General features: G+C 52.1%; 1 protein-coding gene across 2 annotated transcripts in view; it reads left to right on the top strand.

Annotated features, from left to right (window-relative positions):
* Positions 1-1,439: 1,439 nt before the first annotated feature.
* RPS6KA1 (ribosomal protein S6 kinase A1) overlaps positions 1,440-10,252 on the top strand; it is a 36,049-nt gene continuing 27,236 nt past the window's right edge. For both annotated transcript variants that reach the window (XM_023760971.1, XM_006097312.3), the window contains exons 1-2: positions 1,440-1,466; positions 4,597-4,641. In XM_023760971.1, coding sequence (XP_023616739.1) covers positions 1,455-1,466; positions 4,597-4,641 — 57 coding nt within the window. In that variant the 5' untranslated portion in view covers positions 1,440-1,454. The remainder of the gene's footprint in view (positions 1,467-4,596; positions 4,642-10,252) is intronic.

The raw sequence follows: 10,252 nt of genomic DNA, 5'->3' as shown, positions 1-10,252 counted from the left end.
CGAGCCCGCAACCCAGGCATGTGCCCTTCACCGGGTTCGAACCCAGGACCCTTCAGTCCGCAGGCCGACGCTCTATCCACTGAGCCAAACCGGCTAGGGCAAGAATATATTTTTATTGATTTGAGAGAGAGAGAAAGAAACATCATTGTGAGAGAGAAACATCAATTGGCTGCCCTCGCCCCTTCCCCACCCCATATGCATCCCGACCAGGGACTGAACCTACAACCTAGGTATGTGCCCTGACCGGGAATCAAACCCGCAACCTTTTGATGTACAGGACGATGCTCCTAAACCAACTGAGCCACCTGGCCAGGGCAGCTGTAACAGACTTTTTAGACAAGGTCCTTCATTCAGTATTCTGCAAGGTCAGCATCATTGTCCCCTTCCATTCATTCATTCATTCATTCAGCAAATATTTATTGAGCACTTATCATGTGACAAGTACTATTCCAAGCAACAGGATGCAGCTGTGTATAAGACAGACCTGCTTTCATGGTATAGATCAGTGGTCGGCAAACTGCGGCTTGCGAGCCACACGCGGCTCTTTGGCCCCTTGCGTGTGGCTCTTCCACAAAATATCGACTTCGGCGCATGGGCCACGAAGTTTCAATCGCACTGTACATGCGCACCTGCACGTGGTATTTTGTGGAAAGAGCCACACGCAAGGGGCCAAAAGAGCTGCATGTGGCTCGCGAAGCCACTTATTGCCCCCCGTTATAACAGAAGGAACGGTGCTCCAAAGAGACATCAGGTTGACAAACGCAAGGGTGGATTAATAAGCTGGGCAAACAAAAAATTTTACGAGCTGTATCTTTTGTGGGGTCCGAGCTGTTGTTCTTTTCTGCCATCCCTGCAGCAAGCAGATAGGGACAAATGAAACCTGTCTTCCCCTGGGTGGGTCCTTACTCTGAAGAGAGAAGCTCACCTGTGGTCTTTTTGTACTCCTAGTCTTTCTCCAGGGCTGCCATTCCCTTCTAGAGACTTTATGTATCAGCTCTTACAGATGTGGGGTTCCATGAGGATGCACCCAGGCCAGAGACCCTGGGACTGGAGGCAGCCACACAGGGCCTGTGGGTCCCCTGAAGCACCCAGGTCACTGCTCAGTAAGCCCACACCTCTGGGTACACCCACTGCCTCCTCCCCTCCCTCATTTGGGAGGGGACTTTGGGTTATGGCCCCATGTCCGTTGCCTGCTCACCGAGGGACCTCAGTGGGTCCCTTCACTCCCTGAGCCTTGTCTGGAAAATGGGAGTAATAGAGCCTATTCTGGGCTCCCTGCTCTCTCTGCTGGGTTGAGCTTTGATCTGACATACTACGTGCTGCATCTTGAGCTGGGTGTCAAGGATATGATGACAGACAAGCCAGGGCTCCTTCCTGAGTTAACCTGCAACTTCCTCAGTGCTGTGGGATGCAGAGGAGTGAGGAAAGCACTCGAGGCTGTGTGGACAGAAGAGATGGCATTTGAAGTGAGTCCTGGGAGAAGCCTGGGAATTAGCCAGAGTGACAAGGCAGGAAAGGCTTTGTTGGTAGAAGAAGTGAGCCATCATGCGAATGCTCAGCAGTATGACATAAGCTGGCCGGCCCAGGGTCTCAGGTCGTTCAGTTTAGCTTCAGAATAATGATGACTATTGTTTATGGACCCAGTACATGCCCGCCAGGGAGAGATATTTATAGACTATTTTGTTTGCTTCTTACAGCCACCGATGTGGCACATTACTCTTGTCCCCATTTCACAGATGAGGCCTGAAGCCCTAGGAAATGAAGTAACCTCAGAGTGATGTAGGTGGTACGGAATACAGAATTTGAACCCACAAGGTTAGGTTCCAGAGCCCATGTTCTTTTTCATTTTTTTCTAAATATATTTTTGTTGATTTCAGAGAGGAAGAGAGAGGGAGAAACATCAATGATGAGAGAGAATCATTGATTGGCTGCCTCCTGCATGCCCCACACTGGGGATCGAGCCCACAACCCAGGCATGTGCCCTGACCGGGAATCGAACCGTGACCTCCTGGTTCATAGGTCAACACTCAACCACTGGGCCACCCTGGCCAGGCCTGAACCCATGTTCTTAATCACTTGTGTTGGGTAGTTGGAAATGATAGCCTCGAAAGCTGTGCCAGGGAGCTGGGACTGTATTCTCCCGGTAGTGGGAAGACATGGAAGGGTTTGGGGCCTGATACATAGCAGGTTCTCAATAAGTAGTGAGTGAGTGACCGAGGAAATTAATGGCTTAAGTGCAAGATTACAGCTGAGTTTTACGAAGGTGAAGGTTTGAATGGGGGAAGGTTGGGCAAGGAGCTGTGTGTAGGCTGTTGAGACATCTGTGGGATTCTATCAAGAGTCTAGACCAGCCGTGGGCAAACTACGGGCCGGATCCGGCCCGTTTGAAATGAAAAAAATTAAAAAAAAAAAAAAAAAGACCGTACCCTTTTATGTAATGATGTTTACTTTGAATTTATATTAGTTCACACAAACACTCCATCCATGCTTTTGTTCCGGCCCTCCGGTCCAGTTTAAGAACCCATTGTGGCCCTCGAGTCAAAAAGTTTGCCCACCCCTGGTCTAGACCAGTGATGGCGAACCTTTTGAGGTCGGCATGTCAGCATTTTGAAAAACCCTAACTTAACTGTGGTGCCGTGTCACATATAGAAATTTTTTGATATTTGCAACCATAGTAAAACAAAGATTTATATTTTTGATATTTATTTTATATATTTAAATGCCATTTAACAAAGAAAAATCAACCAAAAAAATGAGTTCGCATGTCACTTCTGACACGCGTGTCATAGGTTCGCCATCACTGGTCTAGACTGTTGGGTGAAGTGGAGCTTAAGCTACAGATGCATCCTGCTTCCCCCTGGGCCCTGATCAACCTGGCCCTTCTCCCCAGGCTGCTGAGAGATGACAGCATGTATGTGTATGTGCGTGTGGAGGGGCCTGCAGAACACTGGCCCTGGGGAGGATTAGGGGCATTAAAGGGGCTCAGGGGGCAGGATGTCCTGGAAGCGGCGGAGGGAAGCTGTTCCAGGGGCAGGGAGATTATGTAATGGGCAGAACACAGCTGTGCCTGCTGCTGCCAAGCAAAGCCACAGCTGCCCTCTGGACCCAGCCACTGGCTCCAAAGTCCTGACCTGCCCTTGGCTGCGTCTTCCTAGCTATTAGGAGCCTCTGTCTGCCTCACCACACTCTTGCTGTGCAAGGAAGAGTGGGGACAGCTTCATTCAGCTCCCCAAATTCCAGATAAAAGTAATCACCTCGTATCACAGGACTGGGCTGGGTTTGGTATACTCTAGGCCGGGCAAGCATGTCAAACTCGTTTATTTAAATAAACGAGGCATGTAGCCCGTCGGCCACGAGTTTGACATGCTTGCCCTAGGGTGAATAATGCCCACCTGAGTGTGAAGTCTGGGGACTGGAAAAAGCAGGCAGGACTGCTCAGAGATTGACTCCAGCGTCCACCCCTCTGCAGGAAGTTCCCTGCCTGGGATGTGGGCTGCTCTGTAATAGACTTCTTTTGAGCATCTCCTGGGTGTCAGAGACCAGAATTTGAATCCCCACTTACCAGTTGTGTGACCTTAGGTGTCATTACTAGGCCCCTAGGCCTCAGTGTTTTCCTCTGCCAAATGGGGCTAGGGCTTCCCTCCCAGGTCATGAGGATTTAATGATGCCACAGGTGTGAGGCACTGAGCCCAGTGCCTGACATGTGGGAGGGGCTCGGAAGAGAGCAGCTGTTAGCACGGAGCCCTAATTGCTGCCCTCCTGGCACTCCCATTTATTCGGAAGGGCAGGCCTGTGTGTAAATAGTCTTTGCAGCCCAGCTGGTGTGGCTCAGTAGTTGAGCATCAACCTCTGAACCATGAGGCCATGCTTCGATTCCCCGTCAGGGCACATGCCTGGGTTGTGGGCCCCATCCCCAGTGGGGGGCATGCAGGAGGCAGCCGATCGATGATTCTCTGTCATCACTGATGTGTCTATCTCTTTCTCCCTCTCCTTTCCTCTTTGAAATCAATAACAATATTTTTTTAAAAATAGTTTTTGCAATGTGACAAGTGGTACAATGAAGGAATGCGGGGGCAGAGTGAGCCAGTAGTGGTTCTGCCTGGCAGGGGTCTCAGAGGGGGTAAGGCCAGGGTAGCCACTGTCTCTGGGCTGGATATTTCCCAGACTTCGTCTCTTTCTACCCTTGCAGCACCTCTGGGAAGTGGCTATAACTACCCCCATATTACAGATCAGGAAACCAAGGCTGCTTGCAATTGGTACAAAGTTATACAGTTTGTCTCTGGCAGAACTGGCATTGGGAGGAGATGGCATCTAATCTGGGCCTTCAAAGATAGATGTTGGCCGGGCAGAGTTGAGGGAGGGAGTTTCGAGAAATGCACTACCTGGATGGTGAGAGGCTGTTGCAGGAGGGCTTGGCACCTGTGCTCTCACTGTGCAAGTGGAGTTGGGAGACCCATTCAGAACTCCTGCCCCACCTCCAAGTCCTCCCTAGCTATTGGAAACAGCCAAGGATGGGGGGACCCACGGGTCTATCTTTGCTCTGTCCCACGCTGATAAACCCTGACAATGTTCCGTAATCTCTCTTCTCTTTTCCAGAATGGACAGGCACCTGGGGAAGAAGCTGGCCTTCAGTCATCCAAGGTGAGGGCCAGGGCTAGCATCCTGGGCCAAGTTCTGTGAGGGGGGCACTGTGTGCCTGGCCCTGGAGGAGGAGGGAGGGAGGCCTGCCCGCATCCCACCTGGGTGTGAGAGTCCTGGCCTCTCCCCTCTTTCCCAGCTCAGCCTTTCTTCTCTGGTCCCAGTTAATCCCCGAGGCAACCCTGTGCATGGAGATCAGTTGCTCCAACCTTCCTGTTTCTTAGGTGAGAGGACAGTGGCCCAGACAGGGCCAGAGCAGAATCTATGCTAGAACTCTGGTTACCCATCACCCAGGCTAGGACACTTCCTTAGTTTATTTACTCTTGGCATCTGGGCTGACTGTGAGGAGAGGGCTGAAGGGGTGTGGGGAGAGGCTCAGGTCAGGTAGGCCTGACAAGGGCCTGGAATCATCTGGGCATGTGATGCTCGAGAAATGGGCACACAGACCATTTCTCAGGACTCCCAACTCCCAGCATGAGGCTGTTCCCTCACCCCTGCTGTCTCTGCTTGCCCTGGGTCCTCCCATACCCAATTGTGCGGGGTCACAGAGCTGTGTTCTCCCCCTTTTTATATATATTTTATTGATTTTAAAGAGGAAGGGAGAGAGAGAGAGAGAGAGATAATAGAAACATCAATGATCAGAGAGAATCACTGATTGGCTGCCTCCTGCACGCCCCACACTGGGGATTGAGTCCAAAACCAGGCATATATCCTGACTGGGAATCAAACTGTAACCTCCTGGTTCATAGGACAACGCTCAACCACTGAGCCATGCCAGCCGAGGTGCCCCCCCCCATTTTTCCTTAATGTTTTTACTTATTTTAGAGAGAGAGGAAGGGAAAGGGAGAGAGAGAAATATTGATCGGCTGCCCCCTGCACGCCCCCCTCTGAGGATCGATCCCACAACCTGGGCATGTGCTCTGACCAGGAATCGAACTAGCGACCCTTTGGTGCATGGGATAGCGCTCAATCAACTGAGCCACCCTGGCCAGGGCTCTTCTTCTTCCTTCTGAGTCTCAATTTCCTCATTGTAAACTGGGGATAACAGTGCCTACCCATAGGTGTGATGTGAAGAACATGAGATAGTAACTACTTGGTATACAGTGACTTCAGCACCAGCAGTATGAATGCCCCAATGCCTTGCTCAGCTCCACTTCTTACTAGTGGCCACACCCTCCAGCCTGGGTCTGCCTGGGCACCAGACCTGCCATAGGCTCGACCTTTGAGATACACCCAGGGCTGGTCCCCATGTTTGTCTTGACTCAGCCTCCTAAGATAAGGTTGCTGAGCTGCTTGAGGTAGGGCTGGGTGAGAGAAATAGGCTCTTACCTCCTCGTCTGGTGGTTACTATGGCAACCTTGGGCCACCAGAAGCCAAGCAGGTGGTGTGGACTGGGCTCCTTGGTTTGCTCAGCCTCATGTCTGCACAGTCTCCTCCCACAAAGTAGCTGCCCAGTGAAGAACCAGGATGTACATATCTTGGAGCTAAGATTCTGGGGTTGCAGCTTTGGGGATGTTGGTGGTAAATACAGCTTCTCATCCCAAGAGCTAGAGTGGCTGGTAGGGAGAGGACAGAAGCTTACCCAGTCAGGTAACCTACATTTAATCCCAAGCCTATGACTCCTGCTCTAGAGAAGAAAATTCTGGGGTGGGATGATGAGGCTGGAGATGGAGAGGGTGGGGAGAGCCTCGAATGCCACTTTAAGGAAGAGAAAGAGCTTAATACACACCTGGCAACACACTAGGAACGTTCCCTTTAGTTTTCACAACAGCCCTGGAGGTAGATATTGTTACTATTCCCATTTTACAGATCAGAAAATTGAGGCCCAAGGTCACATAGGTGGTGGGCAATGTAGTCAGATCTTGCTTGACCACACTCCTCCCAGCGCAGGGAACACTCGGTGCTGTAGAGGAAGAACATTGGGTCCCCCATGACCCCCAAGTTCCATTATTCCTAGCAACCTCCTCACCCATCTTCTCTGTTGCCCCAGAATGTCACAGTACCCCCAGTGCCCACTTCTGGGCTCAAACACCAGGGGGCGCTCAGTCTGTGTTCAGGACCTCATCACTTTGTGTAGTGGAATGAGCTGGCAAAGAGCTGGTGTATCATTTGCTTCATCAGACTTTCAGGGCACCCTGCTGTGCCCCTGGGGGAAACCCAAAATGAAATCAACATCCTCACCCTCAGGGAGCTCTCAGGGGGGCAGGTGGAGACAGGAAAGCTCTGTGATGGGGAAGAACACAATTGTAGGCATGCAGAACTTCCATTCTGTGCCAGGCCCCATAATGGGCAGAGCAATGCACCACCTCCCAGTGCCCACATTTCTCTCAGTGGCAGGGTGATGTGAGCATGTCAGTGGCATCTGAGCTTAGGACTGAGCGTGGACCAGATGGACAGTCACTGCCAGGGATGGCAGAGGAAGAAACACTGGGTGGGCTGTAGAGGACCAGGCCATCTTCCCTATAGAGCTGGCATTTGGCTGGGCCTCAAAAGGCAGGATGTGGGCACTTGGAGAGAAAACTGGGTCTTCCAGCTGGAGAAGAGGTGGGAGGGGGACTTGGGAGTCAGGCATTCTGAGTTCAGAATCCTGCCCCTCTTTCCTGTTTGCCTCATAACCTTGGGTGAGGGGTTTGCTCCTCTGAGGCGCAGATGCTTTTCCTGTACAAGGCTATCCAGAGGAGGGCATGGGATGTGTATATGTTAAAAAAATCTAACAAAGTGTGAGGCACAATGTTGGTGTTCAATACTTGTTTTATTTTATTAGTTTTGAGCAGAAAGGGAGATTTGGGGTTTAGCAGCCATAGTGTAGACAAAAATCTAGGGTGAGAGCTCCCTGGATCTTTTCAGTACCCAGGGTGCACCTGGTGTCCTCAGGCACACTGGGGTTCCATTCACCCTCCCTTCCTTCCTGGGGGTAGACTGGGCACCCCAGGCCCCCTCCCCTGGCTATCTCCGGAGCTGGACCCCTTTGAAGTGCCTGTGGGTCTATTTTGAGAGCTGAGCATCTCCCCCCTCCCCTCCTCTCTTCCTGTTTATGAAACCCTGATCCCTCCGGATCCCTCTGGCGCCCCTGGCTGGAGCTCAGGCAGGATGTGACTGTGGACTTCGGGGAGCCTGGGGAGCCTCAGGTGTTGGGGGAAACTTCCCTTAGATTGGCCAGGGCAGGTAGCCCACCCTCCCAGCACCTGGGACCCTGTGATGGGGCTCTGTCCTTTCTACCTGCCCAGAGGAGACACTGCAGCAGGAAGACTGCCCTGTAATCCAGGGAGAAGTTCTGTGGACTGTGTTCCTCTGCCTCTGTGGCCCATTTTGCTTCTAGAAACAACATCTAATTTTAATCTCTGTTTTACAGAGGAGGAAACTGAGGCTCAGCTAGAGAGAGAGTTTGCCTGGGAGCGCTCCGCTAGTGAGTGAGCAGTTCTTAACTTCCCTCCCTGCACTCCTGGCCTCAAGCCTCTTTTCACCCCGGTCTCTCTACATGATGTGCCTTTTTTCCCTCCTTCCTGTCTGGCCAACTCCTGTTCCTCCTCAGGGTCCTGCTGGACTGCCCTCTCTCGGGAAGGTTTTCAGACCTCACCCTAGGCCAGTGATGGCGAACCTCCGACACGCGTGTCAGAGGTGACACGCAAACTTTTTTTTTTGGTTGATTTTTCTTTGTTAAATGGCATTTAAATATATAACATAAATATCAAAAATATAAATCTTTGTTTTACTATGGTTGCAAATATCAAAACATTTCTATATGTGACACGGCACCAGAGTTAAGTTAGGGTTTTTCAAAATGCTGACACGCCGAGCTCAAAAGGTTCGCCATCGCTGCCCTAGGCAGATAGTCACCGCCTCTGGGCATCCACAGCACCTAACTGTAGCTCTGTCGCCGGCAGTTGTGTTTTCTTATCATGTATTTATTTTTTGGAGCTACCTGAGATCAAGGCCGGCATCTGCCTCTATCTGTCTGCTTCCTAGTGTGTGGCTCCTGACATGGGGATGGAGCAGGGGGCCAGGAGCTGGGGGTGATGTCCACATGGGAGGCCGCTGGCCGGCCTTGCAGGGAGGGCAGTGATGAAATGCTGAGGAGTGTAGGCTTTGATTTTGCTGTTAGCTCTCCCCCTTTCTAACCGTGTGGCCTTGGCCAAGTCACTTTCTAAGTTTAGTTTCCTCATCTCTGAAATGAGACTGAGATGCAGGGCGTGGCAGAATCCACACCACAATGACTGAAGGAAAGGACAGTCTTCTCCAGTAAATTATTGGAGGCACAGTTCTCATTGTCACTCCATGCCAGTCCTGGCCTAGTACCCGAGGCCAGCTCCCCCATCAAGGATGCCTGGAAACTGTGGAACCCTCCTCACCTGCCCAGAGGCATGCTGGGAGACAAGTTGGGGGACATCTGTCCTACAGGAGGGGCAGTGCCTGGGAAGCCCTGCTGATGCTGCCCACTGGGGAAGGGGCTGTGGATATGCGTTAGAGCCAGGGGTTGGCAGGTAGGCTTGGGCTGTAGCTGGTGGAGGGAGGCCCAGGGTGAGGACCCTAGGGACCAGGGATCAGGTGGGGTCTCTGGTCTTCTCTCCCAGCTGCCTTGTGGGAGGAAGTAAATAAGAGGAAGTATCTATAGGGGGGAATGGGGCAGGGACCAAGGGATGTGGTCTGGTGCCTGTCCTACCCCTTCTGCCATCCAGAGGCCTCACGGGCCCTGCACATAGCCTTCGGCAAAGGCACTTCTGAGACCGTTTCCTTCCTGTTGCCCCTTCTTGTACACTGCTCGCCACAGATCATCTTCCTTTGCTTCTCAGGGACTCGAGGGTTGGGGTGGCTGAGGGCTGTCCGAACCTCTAAACTGCCTGAAGAAGCTGGGTGCAGTGAGAAGCCTCTAGGACAGCGGCTCTCAACCTGTGGGTCGCGACCCCTTTGGCGGTCGAACGACTCTTTCACAGGGGTCGCCTAAGATCATCCTGCATATCAGATATTGACATTATGATTCATAACAGTAGCAACATTACAGTTATGAAGTAGCAACGAAAATAATTTTATGGTTGGGTCACAACATGAGGAACTGTATTTAAAGGGCCAGAAGGTTGAGAACCACTGCTCTCGGAGGTATCTTTCACAAGCCCAGCAGGCATCATCAGATTGCTTTATTGGAGGCCCTGTGAGGACTGGAAGGGGAAGTCGGTGTGTGTGTGGGGGTGTTTCCACATAGGGGATGTCTGTGGAAATGGTTTCCGATCATCGGCCTGTGTGTATTTGTGTGTGTGTGTCAGTTCCTGTGGGTGTACTGGGGTGAGTGATGTGGCAGGGTCACGTGGAAGGGGGCTGGGCTGGTCAACCCCTGCCCCAGGCTACCTGCTCCTCATCTCAGACCTCTGTGGGTCCTTGCCAGGGCCTTCGGCCCCCTTGCCCATCCCAGGGCCCTGGACTGTCAGGCTCTTCAGGGCCGGGCTGAGTATGGTGGTGCCTGCTCTGTGGGCTGTCATTTTGGGTGGGCCTAGCCATGGAACGGTCACTATGGGGGAAGGGGTGTCTGTGCTGTAGGCTGGGGCAGTTAGAGCCCATGGCTTGCTGACTTTTGCCCCTCATTCTCTCAAGGAATGTTTGTGGGTCCTAGATGCCCACTGTG

The sequence above is a fragment of the Myotis lucifugus genome, unplaced genomic scaffold (genome assembly GCF_000147115.1).
Source record: "Myotis lucifugus unplaced genomic scaffold, Myoluc2.0 scaffold_197, whole genome shotgun sequence".
NCBI classification, from domain to species: Eukaryota; Metazoa; Chordata; class Mammalia; order Chiroptera; family Vespertilionidae; genus Myotis; species Myotis lucifugus.
Note: the sequence above shows the minus strand (reverse complement) of the source record. Positions and strands in the feature narration are given on the sequence as shown.